Below are 23416 nucleotides of genomic sequence, written 5' to 3' on the forward strand. Positions count from 1 at the left end.
CCAGTTAAAAAAATAAGATTTTCATTTTCCAGTCACAAGCTAGTATTTATTACATCAATAAGCAAATTATCTAAGCTAGGTCTAAAAGCCCAATTTTTTCTGCTTTAGCCATTATGATTGAAAAAAGGAGAAAAAAATCAAATTAAACACATACATGCTGCTGAAAAATAAAAGCTCCTCAGATCCAGCCAGAGAACTGCTAGGCAGTACTTTCCTCTTTATGGTTCACACTTGATCTGTAATGTTGCTTGATTATTCTTTGCAGTTCCACAGACGAAAAGTATCCAGAAATTGTTTGTTGTTTTTTTTTTTAATTTTGATATGGCTTTTTTGGTGTGTTTGGTGTATAACTCTATCAATTTATACCCTGAAATGCTATTTGAAATACCAGCATTTCAGTCTATTTTTTGTGAAAGATCTGAATTCTCCATTTATGTATTTTTTAAATTTTTTTTTTTTATGGACAGAGAGGTTGGGCACATGAAGAAACAAAATACATTGTTTCTGTTCTGCAATGGTAATACAAAAATTTTTTGTAAAATCTTTTCTTTAAAGTGCAATAATAATTCCTGATGTATAATTACCAGACCAGGAAAAATCCAGGTTAATATTTTTTTCCTAATTCATAATAATTTGCTACAGAAGTGCAACGTAAAGGTAAGAAAATCAGAAAATTAATTACTCCCCACATGCTATGGAAGTTATTTTTTAAGAATTAAGATCCTAGTAAGTCAAGTCAAAAGATGGCAAAAATTCCAACCCTTTTGAGGCAAGTGGATCCTGTCTCATATAAGAGAAATTGAATATAGTTAATAAGGTATGTTTAACAGTAAGATTTAGGCCAAAATATTATGGATATTTATTTCAGAGAGAATTTTCTCTGAAAATTTTCAAAAGCCTCACACCAGCCCCCATCAATCCCTACCACATGTGAAGAAATTGACCATTGATTCCAGCAAACATAATTTTTTCTGATTTTTGTAGAAACTTGATTAAAAAAACCCCATGGCCCATGTTTCTTGAGAAAACTGAGTTCCAGTTGAACCTTTTGTGAACCGAACTGGCAGGATGTGACACAGGCTGGCAGGGCTGCCTTATCTTGTATAAATTGTGAGCTGGAGCTCAGAGTATCAGGTTGCAAGTGATCCTTCATTATGGGAAGCTGAAGCACACTTTTATAAAATCCTATTAGCCAACAGCTACACGAACACAGCTGATTCCAAAACACAATAGATACAGGATTCTTGGAAATTAGAGTAGCTTATTTATTATAAAATAAAATCCTATTAGTCAACAGCTACACAAACACAGCTGATTCCAAAACACAATAGATACAGGATTCTTGGAAATTAGAGTAGCACCTTAGAAAAAAATGATAAGAGGTCTGGGATGTTTTTTTGAAGTCCCGGTTAGGGTTTGGCAGAATTTGCCTTAAGGGCAGTAACCCACGTGATGCCAAGTGAAACCTGGAATGAAGCTTTCACCCATCTCTGTCCTTGTGGCTCAGGAGCTGAACAACACTGCAGAGAAAGGTCCCTTAACCCTTGAGGAGGCTGTGGCAATGGGAACTATTTAACTGTAAAAGAAATGAGATATTGTCTTGCTTTCCATTGGCTGTACAGCTTCTGTGTTTTTCTCAGCTGAGCTGCACCAAGTGACATGTCAGAGACACCCAGAGCCCTCCTTGTGCATCCTTCACCTCAGTCCATGGGGCAAGGTGGCAGTAGCATTCATGTGCACTGATCATAGGTAAAATGAAACTTTCTGCTCTAAAATGCTGCTCATCATTTAATTTTTAAAAATGCCTGTTGAGTCTGCTAACCCAAGTGTCTACATCTTGCTGGATTGCTTTTTGTGCTCAGCAAAAATAACCTTAGCCCTCCTCTGAGAAATGGGGTCTCCCCATGCTCTGTGCTCTTCCTGCTATTCCCAAGTATAAGAGAGTTGCTGAGGACAGTCTGACAATTATTCTGAAATGCAGAAAACACAGGACAGGGTGGAAACAACAGCAGAAGATTAACAAAATCCACTTAAACAGAAAATATTGCCAGGGCTGAGGTCATTTAAATACAAACAGAAAATAAGAAAACAATTTTTAAGGTTACCTGTGAATAGTACATGGAAGAAAAACCCTAACTTTCAGGAGACTAAGTATACCAAGGCAAGGCTAACAAAGAGGCCTGTGGAAGGAGCACACAGCCATTCAACTCTGCCTGTATTTCTGGGCAGCTAAGAGAGCAGCATTGACCAACCTCTGTCCTTAGCAGGTTTTGCCTTTGCCTACAAACACTGCACAATAATACCTACTCAGAATATCCAGCATTTGCTTCACTGCCACTGAAACTAGGAAACCTTATTGATTGATGTGGAAACTGAAGAAAAGTTGCCTCAATACTCAAAACTAGTTTGTTCTTTATCAGATCTGTGTGCTTGAATCTTGCTAGACCTCTGTGATATGTGATTCAAGGAAAGATCAGAAAATAGTTTACAAGCTATGGCAGTTATATAAAATAGTCTATTAGGCAATCATAAACAAGCATATTAGAAATGAAAGTGTATTTAAATATGTACTTAACTTGCACCATCTTATTATGAATGATGAAAATCAAGACAAGAAAAGCTTATAGTTTATCAAATCTACATCAGTTTTTCCTCAGGAGTCTATCACAAGAAACCTTTTGTCCCCCTCCTGGTTTCCCAGGCCCTGAGTCAGCATGTGAAACCCACAACTGCAGACCAAACCTCCTCCTCTGGTCGCACTTGCCTAACTTGTGGTTTCTTCCAGGTGCACTTAAATGTTCAAGCTGTTCTCACCATGGATGCAAAAGGCCAGGCTCTGCCAGTGACCTTTTCCAGGGCTCATCTAGAACCCAGCTACTGGCTTGACTCACGTTCTCTGTTTGATTTTGGTGGGGCTTTTTTCCCAAAAAATAAAAAGTAAAAAAAAATTTCTGGCAGGAGAATGTTGCAAGCATTACATCAAACACTCAAAAGCTAAGGAACTTGAAATTTGACAAGAAGCTTGAAACAAAGGTAACTCATGCAAATTTAAAACAGCCCTCTTCTGTCAGTGTGCATACAGCTGGGTACTGCCTATTTGTTTTTCACAGGACTGGTGCCCTCAAGGGCACTCAATAAACAATGCAGCAGGATTTAATCCAGCATCTATGGGCACACCACCAAGGACAAAGGCCTTGAGGCACAATCAGAGGCTGAGGTGAGTGTGGAAGTGCAGGCACGGGTGCATAGTGCCTGTGGAGGTGATCTGGCCTTGCCCAGACCCAGTAGCATTGGTTAGAATAACACAGATACTGCTGACATTCCCCTTCCAGTCCCAAAGCACCTCATTCCCCTGCTGTCCTGGCTGTTGGCCTTGCTGCAGCACCAGGATGCTGGCCTGACACCACAAGCATGATGGGGCTGCATCTGACTTGGTTGAACTGGAACACAGACTCAAACACCTTTCCTCAAAGCCTCCACTGCACAGAGCTGAGAACAGCTGTGAAATACTTGGCAAGGCCAGCTCCATTGCAGTGATGCTTCTCATCTTGGGCCTCTGTACTTGCAGGGCTGGCATAAAGCAGCTTTTTCCCTTCACTGAGAGGTCCTTGCTCAACTGGAGAAAACTGCTCTTTTTGACACATAAACCTCCCCTGGAGCATTCTGTAAGTTATTTCAGCATCTCTCTCTCTAGCTGTCTCCTCTACATGTGCTGCAGATTTGTCATCTGCCTTTGCTGCTACAATTGTGGGATTCTGTTTAGTTATGAAACTTTGGTCAATATCACTGGTAAGTCACTGCTCAGTCTAACAAAAATGATGGTGGTGTTCCTGGTGCCTATTGTATTTTAGGTGAACTTGTTATGGCTTATCCTCTGTGACATTTCCACACCCACTCTGTGGAAACATTAGGTATTTCAAATATGAATTGAGAAATTTGTTCTGTTCCAGGGCTGGTGTTCTAAAACCTGGGAAAATGTTTCTACAAGTTACAAAAGTACTTTCAAATACTTTCCTCATGTTTTAAGTATGTTTACCTCTTGAAGAAAACATTCCCCCTATCATTCAAGTTAAAGTTCATTCAATTTCCATTTATATGCCAATTCATATCACATGATATATTCTTTGTGCTCTCTGTAGATAAGAAGATGAATCTCAAATTACATGCTGTATAAATTGGACCGTTTAATGAGTCTTTCTTACTTCACACTGGAGCTGCTAGGTAAGTTGCACATCTTTAGATAGGTTGCTGTTTCAACTATGTTGAATCTATTAAACTGTATCACAAAACTTTGCAATTTCAATGTGTGCATCAACATTTTTATTAACAATTGCACCTCTTTTTATAGACCACGTCACCTTAGGTGAAGAGATGTTAAAAAATGGATGCTGCAATAGAAGAATAAGTATTAGCAGTTGTTTTGCTCTTAAACCAATTGACAAGGACAGCATGTCCCACTTTGTCTTAAATATTCTCTTGCTAAAGCAGCCATGTGTCTATTGCTCTCCTGTAAAATGAAACTATAACTTTTTGAATGGGGAAAAATGGCATATAATGGTATCTGATGTACAGGAAAGAGCTCTGAAGAGATGTTTTGGGTTTTTTGCTCTGTAGACTTAGCAGACTGTCTTTTGGGAAAATATCTTAATTGTCTGAAATAAGGTAACTTTGCAACTACATGAATGGCATTCATATCACTGCAGGCAAAGTGTAATATTTGTAAGACTTCATGCTCAGAAAAATTCTATAACATTCTCCTTTTTTATTTAAATGCAGGACTCTACCCTGGAGACTAAGCCACTCTGGTTTACCTTTAGCTTTAAATGATGCTGTTCCCACAACTGCACAAAATCTTAGCAGTAGCTTTTTTCCTGCTCCCATTCTGTGCTCAAGGTAAACTTCTTCCATTCTTCCCTTTCACGTCTTTGTTTGGAGGTAGCGACAACAGTGCAGATGAACAAAAAATACCAGGTATGTGAAGTTATCTCCACTTTTATCTGTTGTGTTCTATTTTAATGCTTTGAAAACTCAGTGCTATCTACTACAATCTGCTGTGTGATCTACTTGAAATAAAACAATCAGGACTTAATATTAATTTCCTTATATGAAGTAATTATTAATAAAAGTATAAATAAAAAGTAATATTAAATCTTTATTTAATGATGCAGTGGTTCAACTCACAGAGAAAAGTTTAGAATTTTCCATAGACAAGAAACTTGTTGCTGAGTCCTAGGTTGTAGCTGTAAGCAAGTGCTTGAATAGCCTGAAGGATTCTATCAGGGATTCAGTCCCTAGACACAGTTAAAAATCAGCTAAACCTACAGCACAAGTGCCTGAGTTTTGCCTGGACTGGCTCAATCACTTAGAGAGAAAACTATCTCAGTTTGTCAGTTCCAGTTTTCCATAACCATCCCTGATCTGCAGGTGACTTCCAGGAACTTATCCCCAACCCATACAAAGATTAATGTGTGAAGATATCACTTGTTTAAAACACAGCAGTAAACCAAAACTTGACTAGCAAACATTTCAAAAGTTTGTATTAATTTCATATGATGAGCTCTGCTTTATTTGAAAGCCAAGCCTGACACTGTAAAGCAAAGTGCATGATAGCTGGTTTTGTTCACAGATCACACAGCTCTGGCTGGTAATGAACATGGGGACCCCATCCATCAATTGGAATATCGGATTTCAAGAATTGAAGGAGGTATTTTATCTGCCTTTACTTTCTGCTGCTGCTGCTGGGTTAGTGGGGATAGATCAGGTGGGCAAAAATTGCTTCTTAGTAAGAAGGCAGAATTTTCTGCAGTTTTATAGCATTCCTTTTTATATCTTCTTCACTGGTATATCAATGAGTGAAAACTTTCAAATGGGGGTGGGGGAGAGGGAATTAGATTTTCATAACTAGTGGGAGACACCTGGGTAACAGCTCTAAAGTATGAGTGCAAGCAAGGCAGGAATGTGCCAGATTAAAATCCCTGCCTATGCAGAGCTGCTCCATGCACACCTTGTGCCCCCAATAGACAGACAACACCAAAAACATACTAAGAGAATCATGACCAGATCAAGTCTAAGATCCCACACACCCAAGAACATTGGTACACTGCAAACCACCTCAGAGTCTTATAAAGTATCTCAAAGAAAATCATATGCCTTTTTAAAAATAAAAGAATTCCTCATTTCCTTTCCTCCTCCAAATTCTTATGTGATTCTCCTGTTTCATCATCTGTGTGTTTCTTCCCTTTTCCCCCTTTTCCATTTTCAAATTTCTTTGATTTCAAGTTCTCCTTTCCTTTACCTTTTCCTGGGTTTAATCTAAAGTTATGGAGCAAAGTAGCAGGAGTTAAAATTTACAGCAAAGTGAGCACACAACAATGCAGACATTTAACAGCTTTTCCCTCCTCTTGCAGTCCTTCGCTTGAACAAGATTATAACACAGTCAGGAGGAAAAATCTTTGCTACCAATGGAAGAAGAGCTGATTTTGATGGTACAGTGGAAAAATGTAAAGAGGCTGGAGGCTCTATTGCCACTCCAAAGAGCCCTAGGGAGAATGATGCCATTCTGTACTTTGTGAAATATTTTAACTCCTACGCCTACCTGGGGATAAAACAATCCCTTATTCCAGGAAGATTCCAGCTGCTGAACGGTGCTCAGCTGAGCTATACTAACTGGTATCCAAATGAACCTTCTGGCCAAGGGGAGGAGAAGTGTGTGGAGATGTACACTGATGGCACTTGGAATGACAAGAAGTGTAACAAGAATTACCTTATTGTCTGCCAGTTTTAGTGCTGCCCCTGCTGCTCTCTGGAATATGCTTCCCTATCACTCGTGTCTGCCTTTGTAGCTAGTGAACTTAGATAAAGCAGCATGAAAAAATAAAATGCACGACTTCCCAGTCTGATTTGTCTTTTAAACAAATGCCAGCCATAAAGAGGAAACTGTATAAGGAAAGCAGAGGCCATTTTGTCTGTTTGATAATCATTGCCCACTGAGTGTCTCAATACTGCTGCCTATAGGTTCCTACTGCTGTTAGCCTGCTGATTTATTACAAGACCAAAAATTAGAGTTCTTGGCTGCATATCTAAAGTGACTTGCAGCCACAAGATCTTCCAGTACTCCTTTACCTACGAACCTCTACTTAGTGTGTATTTTGATCCTTTTCTGTGAGTTTCCCTCACCAAAACTGCCCATTCAGACTCTCTGCTCAGCCCACAGTGCTTTGGCCACCCTCATCCCCAACAGATGTCCTAAATACACAAGCAGGGCAGCTGGGGTGGCACAGAGCCACCCTCCTTACATTTCCCATGGGAAACCTTCCGAGTCAGCAGGGCCTTAGCCTTCATGCACCTCAAAAGTGGTGACCAGCAGCCACCTGTTCAGCAATTCCTAATGCCTTTCCTGACTCAAGGAGAACAAGAAGACCAAGGTCCCCTGGCACAAGGGATGTGTGTGGAAGAAAACAGAGGGGAGACAACAGGAAAATTACTGGGCCATTGTGATTTAGGGAAAATTTGCAGGCCAATTTTTTTAGGCTATATTGTCATAAGATTCAGATACAACTAATTTTGGGCACCACAGAGGTGCTTGTCAGACCCTCACTGGGATTCCCACAGGGCCAAGGCTGGAGGATGCCAAGTGACTGAAGCTGCATTGCAGAAGCTGCTCAGTCTCATGCAGCTCACCATCTCACCATCCAGCTTAAACTAAAGGATTAAGAGAAATCTTCCTCAGCTTTCTTGCTTGAATCTGTTCATCTCCTGAAGGTGAGAATTCTCCAAGTTTAGATTTACAGTTGTGCAGCATAGCTGCACCCTCAGAGATGTCTGATTTGGATTTTTCCTTTCTTCAGAGCAGTTGACTTCAACATGAGGCAATGAAGGCTCTTCATCAGCTCCATGGCATGGTGCAAAGGCTGGCTGAGCATCTGGGGATGCCTCCATAAAGCCAAATTCCTGACTGTGAGCCACACTCATTCCCACTGTGTTAGTCCCAGCTTGGTCACAGAAACCTGAGCAAGGACACGTCCAGCTCTAGAGCCAGATCAGCTCCCCTCACCCTCTGCATGACAGGGAGACAGAACAGCCAAAGTGTGGAAGGTAACAGGGGAGGGAAGGTGTGCTCACAGCTTGTGTGAGCCTGGGGGCCAGCAAAGAGGCTGCTTGGGACCTTGTAACTGTGCAAACCACTGTAATTCCAGAGCAGCAGCCTGCCATACACAACATTCCTGCACTGGCTTAAACTCAATTACAGGATTGTTTCGGGCACATGGTCTCACCACCTGCTCTCTGACAAGGAATGGGTCTTCTTGGCCTCTTTCCGCCCTCTGCTTGATGTCAGGGCCTGTGAATCATTCTTGCTGTTGTTCTCTGCTAACTAAGCTGCTTGTATTTTAGGGATTAGGAAAATCAATGCAACAAGACACCTTTCTGCTTGAGCAGCCTGGTGCCTGCAGGTGGTTCACCTCCACAGGTAGACTCAATTATTCACTCCAGCAGTACTTAAATCCTTCATCACAATGCATACAAATGGGACCCTGTTTCCAAGATCTATAAAATAATCTCAATATATGCAAAGATAAAACTTTTGTGAGCAAAGTCCTTTTTATCCATGCAACTGTTTGGGAGGTAAGGAGAGCTACAAGCTGTTAACAAATGCCTTATTTCTGGACAGCACAGCCAAAATATGAACTACTCAATCCCATATCATGCAAGGTCTAGCTAGACTTCTCTGTTCACCCAGTGGAAACAGGTATGTAGAGGGGAAATGAGGACTCAGGAGTCCATATGGCACTATTTCACTTTCAAGCTCTATTCTTACCAACACTTTACAGCTCACCAGTATCTGCCTGCATGCATCAGCTCACCTGCCCAGTCTGCAGCCTTGCATGACTCCTGTTGTGAAATTAACTCTGCCAGGAGCACAAGAAACAGGATTGCAAGCATCACCTCAAATAGTAATTTTCCACTCATCACATTCCAGTAAAGTTTAAGAAATGTACAGTGATTAACATCAGCCTGAGAATGAAGCTGGACACACAGCCCACCATCAGCAAACCTTTTAAAGCCATGGTAAGTTTTTTTCTTCTATCCTGCTAATCTCCTGGGGGTCACAGAGTTATCTCAAAATTAAAGCTATTTGCAGGTGTGTGTGAAAGAAAGCAGCTACCTTCAGTAGGTACTGGGATGAGGACACACAACCTCAAAGCAAATGTTTGTCACCCTGCCTGAAGCTGCCAACTCCAACAACCCTGCTGGCAGCAGGCAGGTCTGGAAACAGCAGTCTTGGCCTGAAAGGCAGATTGGCTCAGCATTTGGGCACAAATTTATTTCCTACATCTGAATGAGATGGCTGTACAACATCCTCTGATTTGTAGAAAGACAGGATTTCCCAAGGCTAGCAAGAATTTATTTCAAAAGCTATTTTTCTGAATTATTTGTGAACTTATTTTAAAAGCTTAATCCACCCTATCCTAACTCTAAATATTAGTCATGCTTTTAAAAACTGCCACTATTGGGCTTGTATTTACCAGTACTTGTGGATATTCTGGACCACCCAGCATGCTGACAAGCCAAACTCTGTGATGTTCAATTTTCAGTCCATGGCATGCACTTTCCCACTTCTGATTGTAGGACTACTAGTACCACCACTAGGCTAAAGTAAAGTTAAAATTGTATTAATCTGAAGAATTAGTAAAAAAACAGGATAAACAGGTTTCTCAGAAAGCAACTTAGCAAGGAATTTGATTTTGGCAAGATGAAATATTAGTGTCAAATACTGAGAGACGTGGAAGTCGCTTGTCAAGTTCTGCAGGGAAAAGTGTTACTGATTCTGCCTTGTATAGTTAAAAACATTAATAAATTATTCCACCCATCCCCATGCCAAGAATTGTTTAAAAAATTGCTTTGAATCTATAAAAATATCAATCATGTGAAAAACTATTAACAACTGGTTTTTATGGGAAAATACCCTAGTTAATATTTTTTTTCTGCTTTGTAAGAAACAGAAAAACCTATTGCTGGTTGTGTGGCTTTGAGGTCTAAAGGGATATCCTTGCAATCTGAAGCTCTGCACATCCCTTGGGATGCATCCACTCCAGCACAGAACACTCCTCAGATTTCATTGGTCAGTTTTTAAGGCAGGCTGCAGTTTGGCCTTCACATCTCCTCCTGTCCAGAGGCAAGAGGCAGATGCAGCAGTGTGGTCAGGCAGCAGGGCCACTTCTCTGGGATTGGGTAGTGCCACCTCCACAGAAGCATGGAGAGGAGCCAGAGGTGGCTTAGCAAAGCCTCTGTAGAGGTTCTTACATGCACTTTATGTAACAGATACTGCAGCAGTGGTATCTTTGTGTGTGACAGATACTGCAGCAGTGGTATCTTTGTGTGTGACTGAGCAGCTCCCAGGTGTAGACAATAAAACCCCTCCCCACATAAACACCTGTCTTCTACACCTGTTTGGAGAAGACACTGGAAATTCAATATAGTCCATGTGGTTTTATCTGATATCATTTACAGCAGAATCTAGTGGAATTCCTTACCTAATAAAATACTAAAAATTGTATAAAGATATCACTAATAATCAATCTTTAATATTTCAGATATATTGTTTTGCATTTTACACATATTATATATTTATATATTTACAATATATTGTATTGTACTATTGATTGTGGTTTGCCTGAGCATAGCTCTGGATTTTCAAATATTGAATGCGAAAAATGCCAATCACTTGTTTTTAAAATTTTAAAAGTTTAGTAGTAATAAAAAGGTTATAAAAATAGTAATACAATTAGAGTAATAGTAATTTGGACAATTTGAATCAGGACAATATGAGACAATAAAGACAAAGAGGTACAGACGTCTGGGTACCTTTTTCTGGGCAGCACGAGCCCGAAAAAGGACACCCGTTAACAGAGGATTAACCCTTATAAGCAATTGCCTGTTGCATATTCCTACACCTCATACATGATGCATAAATTCCATTCAAACACAGGATTCTGTCTGGTCATCGTCAACTTCTTCCTCCAATCCTAACAAACAGCGCCTTCGAGGCGGGAAGAAGTTCGTTTCTTCTGATAAAAGGGCAATAAATTATTTTTCTCTGAAAGATTTAGGTGTCCTGGGGCTGCTATTTCGCTGCAAGTCCTTTCTTTTAAAAAAGTGTCCTACATAGCATAGTTTCTATTTTAACTTCTTTTTGTAAGCCAATAACTATATTTAACACACTACTTAAGAGAATTAATACAGCATTATTATTAACACAACACATAATATTTAATATTTGCAAAAAGCCAATCTTAAAATACACATTTTTCACACTGAAGTAAAGCTAAGCTGGTAAGTAGCAAGTGGGCTATTGACTATACATAGGTGGAGGAGAGTTGGGTGTGTGAATGCCTTGGATCTGCAATAAACTGAGGGGCATCAGCCTTCATACTCTGCAGGCTGCACATGCTGCTCACAATAATCAGTCAGAATGAGTTACTTAATCAGATTACTCACTCGTGAGTAAATAAGATGATTTACAAGGAAAGCCCCAAGTGGTTTTCTGGTGAAGAACGGGTTCTCATTTTTCACCGAGTGGCTGTGTCCTGGGGCAGGCCGCGCCGTAGGGTGAGGAGCCGGCTCTCGTTCCGCTGACCCTGAGCCAGCTGCGGGCACGGCAGAGCGGCTGCCTGGCGCAGGTTTGTGCCGCTTTACGAGCTGGGCGGGCGGCGGCGGAGGCACCAACAGGGCGCTGAGGGCTGCAGGCTGCCCTGGGGCTGGCACAGCCCCGCAGTCCGTCCTGCCCAGCCGCAGCGGCCCCGGCAGCGCGGGAAGCGCGCCCGGACGGAGCCGCCGCAGCCCGGGGCACCGAGCAGGTAGGGAGGGGCGCACAGGACACGGCCGGGGCCAGCCCGGCAAAGACAAAAATACTCGGCAAATTCAGCTGCTTTGGGCCTTGCTATAAAAGTAACGGGGGGGGTAACTAAATTATTTATAATTCGGGTAAAAGGTTGGACTCAGCAGGGAGGAGTAGAAGAATGTAGTCACCTATATATTCCTAGTTTGGTGAATGGTTAGAATTATGTCTCTAAGTGGACTGCATAAGGCAATCCCTTATTCTTCTTTTACAGTAAGCACAACTCCAGCTTGTGTAAGTTTATTTAAAAGTGTTTAAAATCGAAATATTTCAGGACAGGAAATGTCTGTGACTCAGAGGAAGGTGTCTCCTCGCTGCTACACATTCGAGAATCAGAAACCTAATAGATATATGCCACAATGTGTGATCTATGAGAGCACAAAACCATCTTTTTAGACAAAATACAAAAATCTGAACTTGTATGTCCAGAAAAGTGTGATTTAAATAACAACCAAGAATCTCCTCTAGCATTTTTAACCTTCATTGTAGTCTCCTGATTACAATTACTTTTGGAAGTGAGGTGATACTAAGGGCTTGATCAGCTTAATCACTACAGTTTGCTATGCTAGTTTTTTCTATTAAATAGTCTGTCTTCATCATAATTTTTGTTCTAAAAAAATCTTCTCCCAAGTTTCATGCATTTAATTTCTGCACCCAATTTTCACATTAAGAGATTTTAAGCTTGATTTGTATCCTGCAGTGTCTTTACCCACTGAAAGATAAATACATACAAATTTCAGTTAAAAATAATCAGACTAATCTGCTTCATGCCTTATAAAGGCTGAAATATTTTTAAAAATAACCACTGAAATATTTTAATTAATACTTGAGTAACTTGTAGAAGGAAATATTTATAACAAACTTATTCAGTGAAATTTCTGTTAATATTTTAATGATTCTGAGCGTTTTTATACACAGTTGGTTTGAAAGGGTTGGTCCTTTAGAGACCAAAGCAGCATTATCAGATCTTTCTAAGGTTTTACATAATTGTAATGCAGCCTTTTCTCTAAGGTACCAAACTGATTGATTTGATTTCTGGTTCTTACAGGAGTTCTAAGTGACAACTTCAACTTGCAGTGTAGCTATCCCTCGATCATCACCCTCTTTTCACGTCCATCACTGTGCCAGACATCCAGGTCTGAGAATTTTTCCTGTTCCTACCATTTGGTGCCTGTGTTTGTAGCCCAGAGGCAGGGAGGTGGCAGAGGAATGCATTCCCCTTCCTGCAGTGGCCCAGGGCTCCAAGGCACAGCTCAGTGAGCTCCTCAGAAGGCCAGCCTGGATAATTATCCTGGAGTGCCAACAGGAAGCTGGCAGCTCACTCAGGGCACCCAGGAGCACTTGTTGTCCCCACTTGAAGGGCAAATATTTATATCACTGACTGAGTGGAAAATGAAGCAGAACAAGTTCATTGTTGTTGGTTCACCCCTTTCAGCTTGTTCTGCCTTCGGAATAAGCGTGTGCCCGGGAGCAGAGTGGTCACACCCTGCAGGGTGGGAAGGGTTTCACAGCTCTGGTTGTGCTAAAGCCACGGGAGCCCCTCTTGGTGTGTGACTGAGCAGCTCCCAGCTGTAGGCAATACACCCCTCCCCACATAAACACCTGTTTGTAGAAGACACTGGAAATTCAATACAGTCCATGAGGTTTTATCCCATATAATTTATAGCAGAATCTAGTGGAATTCCTGACCTAACAAAATATTAAAAATTGTATAAAGATATCACTAGTAATCAATCTTTAATATTTCAGATATATTGGTTTGTATTTTATATAAATTTTAAATTGTTTTGTACTATTGATTTTGGTTTTTTATCAATCTGACTGTATTCATCTCCACCAAAGTAAGAACTGAGCCCTGTCACTTGATTTCACAAAGACAAATCTTTGACATTAACTGCCCTAGCTACCAATCAGAATAACTTCCTAGAAACAAAAGAAAATATGAATATTCACTGATATAAAACAGACCTTGCAGACTTCAATGCCTTCTGTCATTTGATGGTTGCATTTAAAAATTTACTGGACTCCCAGAGTTTTAAAACTTGTTTTTCTGTTCCCAGGTTTTAGCCAGCAGCACCAGGTCTGTGATTTTTCAGGCACAGAATAAAAATTATAATATGATAGGCTATAATTCTGTAGTTTGGAGGCAAATAAATGATATAAATGCTTGCTAATTCATATACCAGTTCATCTTTTAGCCCTATGCAATACATTTTCAAAGGAAGCTCAAGTGAGAGCAAGTTACAGACTGGGAGGCCACCACCTCCCACAAGCATCTTGCTCAAGGGAACTTCTCAAGTTACCATAACTAAAGTTACTGTAAGATTCAGAGGGCTGTCTTGAACCTTCACACCATTTCTGTAGACTGCAAATAAGCCTTTTTTTTTTTTCCTTACAGTGTTGCTGCCTTCTGCACTTTTCTTCATTGGACATTGAGGAAGTGCAATTCCCCCTCCCAGATGCAATAGTGGGATAAATATATCTGGGGGTTTTGTAAGGTTTTCCCTACTGTTACTTCTCCAAAATCAAGATGTCCATGTGTAATTTGGAGGGGCCAGGGGGAAACAAGATTAGCAGAGAAAAAGGCAAGAAAAAAGGGCCACAGAGCAAGTCAGAAACTGAGTTATTTAAAGGAGTTAACTAACAAAGACATTCACATTAGCAGACAGGAGGCCAATAGCTTTCAGGTGTGTGGGTTCTGGCAAAGGACTTGCAGCCCTTATGGCTTTCAGGTGTGTGAGTCCTGTGGCAGGAGTTGCACTGAACACTGCATTCCTTAAGGCACCCTCTTAACACTCCCCACCCTGGGACATTCCCTGTGCAGCACCTGCAGGCAGCACTGAAGCAGCACAAGGAAACTCCCTCAGCAAAAACAAAAATCCCTCTCCAGGTTAAAAACAGCCTCACACCTCTCTTCACCCAGCAGCCAGTGGGAGGAGAGGAATAACACCCAGGGCTGCCACAGGAAAGGTGAGAATACCACACAGGCTGATGGGCTCTGCAGCACAGCCCCAGCAGCAGATGAACACACACACAGAATGGAGGAGCTGCTCTGTGGAAAACAGACACAGAGCACAGCCCACTTCAGGGAATGGCCCTGGGGGCAGCATTCCAGCTCCAGGCACCCTCCTGCCCCAGGTATGTGGCTTCTCTGGGGAGAAGGGAGCAGTGAGAATGCCCCAGGCCCTGGGCTAGGGCAGCTCCAGCTGCACCCTCTGTGCTTGGAAGATTTGAGATTAATCCAACTAGAACATGGCACAGTAGCCAAGGAGATCTCCATCAGGATCTGCTGATGGATGGCCAGGTTTCATTAAGGATATCATGAATCTACCATGATTTGTTACTAGACATACACTGGTAACACACACTCTCCTTACAAGACACAGGAAGAAAAAAAAGAGTTACTGGCAATTTTAACATTGTCATGTACACAATTGCTGGAAATTATTCAAATTTTCTACTCTCCTTAGACATAAATACTCTATCAACCCAGTTTCCACCTTCACCTTTACATAAAGGTCAGGATTTAGTAACAAAAACCCAGTAAAGCACATGCTTGGACAAACCTGAGGCCTCCTCTGGTGAGCTGTAGTCCCAATTCCCACAGCACAGGCAGCGCTGCAGCCCCTCAGGAAACCTCCTCACTACTGGCACAAGGGACTGGGGAGGTGCCTCTTCAGGCCCTGGCACCTCATTTATTCACCCACTGTACAACTTTCAGGTGTGTGGGTCCAGGAACAGGACTGGTCATCCTGAGGACTCTCAGGTGTGTGGGTCCAGGAACAGGACTGGTCATCCTGAGGACTTTCAGGTGCGTGGGTCCTGTGGCAGAAATTGCATTGAACACTGCATTCCCTAGGACACACCTGTTAGCACTTAACAGAATCAACACAGATTAACTCCTTCCTAAGCACCCTGCTCTTTCTAAAGTCTTGGACATGGAAAAAGATAAAATATGCATTCTGATGGCAGTTCAGTTTCCAGTTCTCCTTTCCATCATAATCTTTTATTTTCAGCTTTAGTTTTGCTACATATTAGTGTAGTAATCATTTTGTGTAATGATGCTCCAAGTAGAAGCAGAGGGCCTTAAAAATCGAAATTTTCAAGAGAAAGGCTTACCCAAGGAAGGAACAGTGCTTTAGGGTGGATAGGGTGTCACACCAGCATCAACTGCAGCTGAGCCAAGGGGGAAAGGCAGGCTGATGCTCTATGGAGGCACACAGAGAGAGAGAAAGAGCAGGAGCTCCTCTGGGGTCTGCAGCCCAGGAAATGGGTTTATTTTTTAGGCTGAGAAAGGAATAGACCAAAGAGGCTGACACCAACACATCTATTCAGAATTAATTCCTATTTGCAAGTAAATAATGCAGCATATTTTTTGCTTTACAGCTTCAGACTGCTGGCATGGAGGAAGTCATGGTGGAAACAATCCTGCCCCCGTGGGAAATCCTGGTGGTCATTTTTGCTGCAGTGCTGGTGATGAGTTTGCTGATGCTGCTGCCCCCAGCTGCGGTGGTGATCTGGAGGATGAGGCGGGCGCCGCAGATCTCGCTGCAGGGCTCCGTGTGAGCCAGCCCTGCTCCCACCCTGCCCTGGCAGGATGGATCACACTGAAAACACCTCTCAGGGTCACCCTCGCTACCTGGGATCCACCCCAGAGCACTGGGTCTGCCAGTCTCTTGCTGCTAAGCTCCTATGAAAAGAGAAATTTTTTTTGTGATTTTGCGGCCATGAACTGCAGTTCTCCACACTTTGCCTTCCGTGTTCTGGCTGGGTTGTAATTACTGCTCCTGGCTCAGCTCCTGCACTGAGTTCTTCTCTTGTGTTCCAGTGGACTGGAAGAGAAGTAAGGATAATGCAGCACTGTATTCCCTTAATTAATATCAGGAAAACCTCCCTCTATATAGTTACACTGTAAATATTACTGAAGCCTTTAGCTGACTGACACTTATGCAGGTGGATTTATCCAAATTATGCAGGATACTCTGGGGAGGCAGTGGTTTAGTCTGGTTGTATTGCAAAACCTAAAAAAAAATAACATTTCAGAGAATGTTTCAAGAAATAAGCCTCCCCTGCTTCTGTTGTTTGATCTGGAAATATAATGGTTTAAAATGCTATTAAATCCTTTCATTCTATATGAATTTTCCTCTCTCCTCAACCCCCTAGTGCCAGAACAAACCCCATCCTGGGACTAGAGCAGGAGCATCAGGAATGGTCCTATGCTCAGGCAGGCCAGACACCAACAAGAAGTTAATGCAAACACACAGCAACCATTTACATGAATGAAATTAAGCAAATGTACTCTGGAAAATAACACAATTAAATTTACTTTAGTTCTTAACTGTGTCATATGGGCTTATTGAGTCAACTCCCTGTCTCATATATAAATAAGAACTCAGGTGATGGGAATAGAACAAAACTTCTTCTCTGCAAGTTTTTGAAAAACACCCCAGCAACCCAATCTCCAGCTTAATATCAGGTTCATGACAGATGATAATTAAAGCTTTCCAGCCTAATTCTTCCACACTGTGTCACACTCACTATGAGGATTTATGACCCACAAATGAAACAGTTCCTGCTAGTTTACAGGCTTCATTTCCTCATGAAATAAAATATGAGTGGCTTTTCTTTTCTTTTGTTGGTTGGTTTGGAAAGTCACTAGAATAGAATAACAAAATTGAGAGGAAAAAATGGGGTTTAGCACCAGTAGAAAAATTATACCACAAAGTACTCTAGATATTTTACATGAGCATCAGTTGATAATGATTTGGCTGGAAAGACTTAAAAACATTTTAATTTCATTTGATAGAGATCATTTGTTTGCCATAAATAAATAAATAAAACCCAAAACTCAGTGATTTAAAACTCATTGTTTTTAAGACTACAGCACTTTTGTCTCCAACACAATGACTTAATTTACTGCTGCATGGTTTATAAGCGGCCAAAGAAGCCAACTCAACCCTTTTCTGGTGTAATTATCTGTTCCACTCATTGTCATATGACTGTCTGTCTCTGGGCCCTAAAGCAGCTGGGGTTATTTATGGGGTTTTTTGCTTGTAATGACTCAATTCTGAGCCTGATATATAAGTACGTAAATATATATATTTGAATCATTTATCTGATTAATGAGGTAAAGGTCAATTCTACACCATGGACCACAAAACTATGTGTCTGAGAGATCAATAGAAACAGGGAAAAGGTAAAAAAGGGAAAGGAAACACAAACAGATGAGTCTGTCTTCAGATCTACAGCTTCACTGTTTGCTCAACAGAAGAAAATTAAAATATTGCCTCAAGCACAGATTCCACTGAAAACCAAGCAAGCAGTATCTAAATTTCTTGTTTATATTTCACAATAATTCACATGTACATTGTTTGGTATCTGCAGCTCCACAAATAAGCTGGATCTCTAGTGAAAAGTTGCCTCTGATCTTCACTTTCGCTTAGTGCCAGGTGGGCAATGGACAATGGACAGGTTTTCTGCTGCTGTTCTAAGCCCCAGTCAAGCAAGCAAGTGAATAAAGTATTATACCCCTACAGCCAGGAACTCTTGTCACTTACACAGCTCAAATGGTCATTAGAGCAATAGCAGTGATTAACTGGCAGCTGTAAAAGTGAGTGGAAGTACAGCCCCTTCTCAGTAAAGAGGACCCCTGACACAGGACAATTTCTGACAGCAATCAGTGTTAGCACTGTCTGCAGACATCCTTAAGAAGTTAAGCCAATAGGAAGGCATCCATTAAAAAAATCTTACTTAATTCCAGCTAGACAAATTAAAGCCATAAAAGTGATCTTCTCTCTTTGACACTCTTGCCATGAGCTGCGGGATTAGATTTAGCCTATGTGCCCATACCCCAAGGCTGAGGTCACGACTACGATCTGCAGACCTTTAACAAAACAAAAGCTGCGTGTTCACAGGTGCCAGCTGTGATTTCACTGCTCTGTTCTGCTGCCCCAGTGCAGCCAGGGGCTGGCTGTGCTCAGGCTGCTGTCAGTGGCCACAGGTGACACAGTCAGCCCCCGGGTCCCGGCTGGAGCCGTCGATGCCGCGCTCGGCCAGCTCCTGCAGGAAGATGTTCAGCTGCTCTGCCTGAGCCTCGGCGAGGGCAACCGTGTGCACACAGGTGCTGTTGCTGGGGAAATAGGCAGATTTAGCTCCACTGATGGCCACCTTAGAGGCTGGAAAAGATCAAAGATATAAATAAATAAATAAGCAGCTGAGTTCACTTAACTTATCCTTGTCCTGATCTTTGCACATGTGCTGGCATTCCAGTTTTCTAAACTAAATTCTCCAACTTGGAATAAAAGTGGCCAGATGATTGCTTGCTTTTATTAAGCCATGGAAAACAACTAGCAGCTGCTCTAGCAACTAGGCACTGTCAACAGTAAAATGTTTTCCATTAAGCATAGGAGAGGTAGGGTGGCCTTTTTGTGTATCTATATGCACATTTGTTTTTAAATTAGGGCAGTAACAACAGAGTCATAGAGCCTGCTTTGGCTCGCAGATTGAGCAATGGATACAATGGGAGCAGTCTTACAGTCCCTTACAGAGCTGCCATGAAGATGGCAGCACTGCTGGCTGGGGCCCAGCTGCGGGGCTTTATTGTGTGTACATACAGGTGCTGGCCAATTTGCTGAGATTCTTCAACTATTGTTGCAAGATAAACAGTTTTATGTCCTATTGCTGTCTGACCAGTGGGTCACACAACCCTTGTGCAACATGGGGTTTGTGTTAAGGTGATACCAATTTACTGTTTTTTTAAAAAACAGGTCCTTCTTCCCACAAACATTTTCATAAATGCCATATTTAGTGCCCCAAGTTGAAATAGCAGTGACTTCATGAGAGTATTATAGCTAATGTATTTTCTTGCTCATCAATTTGCCAGCTCAGCACTGACTCTCACAATGTCACACATAACAGGGCTGTCATGAAAAGAGAAACTTTTCCTTCCTCCTATTTTTTTGAACAAAAGAGATGAAACCATGAGCAGACACATCTGAGGAGCACTCACGGCTGCAGACTGCCAGTGCCTTTTCCCCAACAAGCTGCGTGGTCCAGGAGAACCCCGTGGCATTGCCACACTCCTCATACAGCCTGCTGCTCCTGAGGAACTGGAAGTCATAACCCTTGGGAAACAGGGGTGGGAAGAAAATAAACAAACACTGTCTTAGGGCATGACATGGTAGCTGCAAGGGGAAGAAAGAGTCAGGGCAGGTAAACACAAACACTACAACCTCTCCCAGCCCTGAGGGATATAAAACAAAGTAGAGCAAGAGAATTAGGCTTTACCAAATAAGCAGTTGTAAAGGAAGGAATAGATGCAGCAATACATAAGGCAGGAATGTTACCTTGTTGCACATGGGTTTGCAGTACTGAGTGTTGTCAATGGTCACACACACCAGCCCCCCGTTTTTTGGGGCCACTGGGCGTGGGCATGGAGGTAGCTGCTTGCAAACTTTTGGGTGGATAAGAAGAAAATAGAGTGAGAAAACAATATATTAGAGTGAAAGTGGGCATAAAAGCTTCTTCCCAAGCAAATTCATTGACCTGTCTCCACCAGCTGACATCATCAAAGCAAGCATTTTTGCTTGTTTACAATTTTTTTGTCCCCCACTTTTTTTTTGGCCACACCCACCGAATTTTCCCCTCACTTGTGACTACAGGATCAGCCCCATTACACTTCAGAGGCAGCTCACTGTGGCATTTGCATTCACAGCACTGACATTCAGTGCTGTTGTGGCCAAAACTATCCAAATATTTCTTGGAGAAATATGACTGGCATGCCAGCTCCATGACAGCACAGAGGCTCTGGCTGGAGGGCAGAGCCTGCCCTGCTGGCCCTGTGACTGCTCTGCTTGTGAGCCCCAGTGCTGGGGCTGCAGGGACAGCAGGACTCCCTGTTTGTGCTCTCTGCCTCCCCAGTCCCAGTGCTCCCTCTTTCTGAGGCATCTTTTATATTATGCCCATCCTTTCCTAAAGAAATGCAGACACTTGGTTCATTCTGTGTGCTTGGTTCATTCTTTGTGCTTCTGCTCTGCCCCTTTGTTCAATGCCCAGCAAAGGGGCTGGTTCAGGAGGGGCCTCACATTGCTCCTGAACAGGGCGCAGCAGATCAAGAGTTTCTTGCAGTGTCCATGCCAGGAAATTGACTGAAGCTTTTTCACCCTTGGCAATGATTTCAGGCATGCATTTTGAAAATTTCTGTGGAGATAGGGGAGAAAAAGTCCAAGTTGAAAAGGAAAGACTTTGGAGCTTTAGAATTAACCTATCTGTGAACATATGTAAATAAAGAAGCTCATGTATTTCTAGGTAGCTACTGTTATTTATCTCACTATACTGCTTATGTTCAAGCCACTTTATGTATCTGGAGCAGGGCCAAACTGGAAAACACACCTACAAGGACACTTTTGGGACTAGCAGTATCAGGAGCAAAGCTGTGCTAAGTCAGATGACACTAATGTTTTTCTGCTCTTGCGTGTGCCTCCCCTCCCCAGCGTGTACTTTGTACATTGCCAAAGCAATTCATGAGTTGTGCTTGCCCAGCCAGGGCAGGCACACACAGGAGGAGCCCACCAGCACAGGAAGTGGGTGCAGAACAGACCCTGGGTCAGCCAACCTCTTACCTTGAGAAACCCATTCACATCATCTATGGTTGTACTTCTGCATTCACTTCGACTGGCAAAAGCTCGGATTTCAGTAAAATCTAAAAGACAAGCAGAAGCAGGTACTTAGCTAGGTCACGACACATGAACAACCCCAAATACCACTTGTGCAGAGGAAGTGTCCTTCTATCCTGCTTGTACCCTATCCCCCAGTCCTAATACCAGCTTGTATACCTGAGGTGATCAGGGCTCAATTCTGAATAGTCTGTACAAATATTGATTTGTTGGAAACAGCAATGTGAGCACCTGTTTGGAGCCCCTCGGGGCTGGGTTCCCAAGCAGGCTCTTCATTTCTCTAAATATTATATCTTCATTTCTCTCTATTTAAACAATTGTTACTCATATTCAAGACCATCTTACCTGCAAGAAGAACCGCTAAACTTAGAACAAACAGTGTTTTCCAGGGGAGGCAGGAGCCGAGCATTTCTCTCTGCAGGAGACCACAGGTAATTAATTTCTTGTTGCTTGTGGTGCCTGAGAGCCAAAGCCCTGCAGTCAGGCACAGAGCTGTGTGCCTGTGTGTGGCTGGCTGCTCACCCTGTGCTCAGTCCCCAGCACTGCTGGGATCAGGGATTAGGGGGAGGCACACATTGATTGCCCCACTTGCTGGGAAGCACGAGGAGAGCTTGCCAGAACAGTCTGGGGAGGCCAAGGGCATGTCCTCGTTAGGGCACTGAGGCAGACGGGCTCTGCTGCTGCCAGCTCCACCGGGAAATTTTCAGATTAACTGGTTACTGTAAACATGTTTAGTGTATGCACATTCTTGCATGCTCTGGCTCTCTCACCACCTTCCCATCTGTCTGTGTTTGCCTCCCTCTCTCTCACACACACACACACACACAAACACACATACTTTGATAAAGAAGATGTAATAATGCCTTAACTTGTATGTCATGCTCCAAGAGAGAGCTCAGAACATCAAATGACAACAGATTTGAACCAATGGGTTATGGTCTGTATCCTGTAGCATCCAGAGTTTTACTAATTTCTTTCTTCTTTTTTTTTTTTTATGAAGTCATGAACCTCGTGTGCTTAAAACCATTTATGGGAAGAGCTGGATAGGTAGCAAAATTGCCACAAAAGTTCCACCTTTTCTACCCTGCACATTTACTAGCAGATTAATCGAATTGTCTTAAGGGTGTGCCTGACCCATGTGTGCAATGCAGGGTTCAGAGTCACAGCCTGTCACACATCTACACACACAGCCAGGCTTTGGGACAGCCTCACCTCCTGCCAACCAGCTGGGCACACACACCCCCTCCTCTCCAACAAACCATTAATGGTTGCTATTGGCACCACCTGAGCAGAACTGTTCCTTTTGTCTGTGGGTGTTTCTTTTTGTTGAGCACGGACTTTCTGTTTTCATGTCATGTTATGAAACACAGTTTTTAATTTCTTAATTAATTTAAAATTATTTATTAGCTTGTTTTGTTATTAGTTTGTTTTTATTAATTTTTCATTCACTTACTTCTGCTGGTTGTAGTGTACTACATTATGACCTGGAGCTCCAAACAGCTTACCTTGCTGAGGCTGACACACACATATTCCATACTCCTTGGAAGATAAGCAATATGCAGCTAGGAAAACAGGCCCTGGGAAATCTTAAACCCATTCTCAAAGATGCAGATATCTAAGATATTTTTCTAAGATATTTTCCTGCCAAAATGTACCCAGGTGGGTACCCAAGGAGGCCAACTGATTAATGTGGTAAGTCCTTGGGAGATCAGAAGGTACACACAAACCTGTTTATCTCAACTTACACAGAACACAGAGCACATTAGCATAAATAACAAAAGTGGAGAGACCTCTGGCTTGACTAGATAGAAATTGTGTTTGTGACATACTTGAAAGGAATAAATGG

The 23416-nt window shown here is 42.2% G+C and overlaps 1 protein-coding gene and 1 long non-coding RNA gene across 2 annotated transcripts; one reads left to right on the plus strand and one right to left on the minus strand.

The window, feature by feature from the left end:
• Positions 1-11705: 11705 nt before the first annotated feature.
• Positions 11706-17234, plus strand: LOC143694825 (uncharacterized). The gene is made up of 3 exons (XR_013183541.1): positions 11706-11855; positions 12945-13032; positions 16283-17234. It is a non-coding gene; the product is annotated as an uncharacterized LOC143694825 (long non-coding RNA).
• An 18-nt stretch (positions 17235-17252) lies between these two features.
• Positions 17253-22084, minus strand: LOC143694824 (uncharacterized). Its single transcript, XM_077183578.1, has 6 exons — positions 21916-22084; positions 21517-21596; positions 20980-21094; positions 20242-20348; positions 19905-20019; positions 17253-19071 (listed from the first exon to the last, which is right to left on the minus strand). Exons 1-6 carry the CDS (start codon positions 21977-21979, stop codon positions 18884-18886), a joined length of 669 nt encoding a protein of 222 aa, XP_077039693.1. The 5' UTR covers positions 21980-22084; the 3' UTR covers positions 17253-18883.
• Between the last annotated feature and the right edge of the window lie 1332 nt (positions 22085-23416).

The sequence above is a fragment of the Agelaius phoeniceus genome, chromosome 9 (genome assembly GCF_051311805.1).
Source record: "Agelaius phoeniceus isolate bAgePho1 chromosome 9, bAgePho1.hap1, whole genome shotgun sequence".
NCBI classification, from domain to species: Eukaryota; Metazoa; Chordata; class Aves; order Passeriformes; family Icteridae; genus Agelaius; species Agelaius phoeniceus.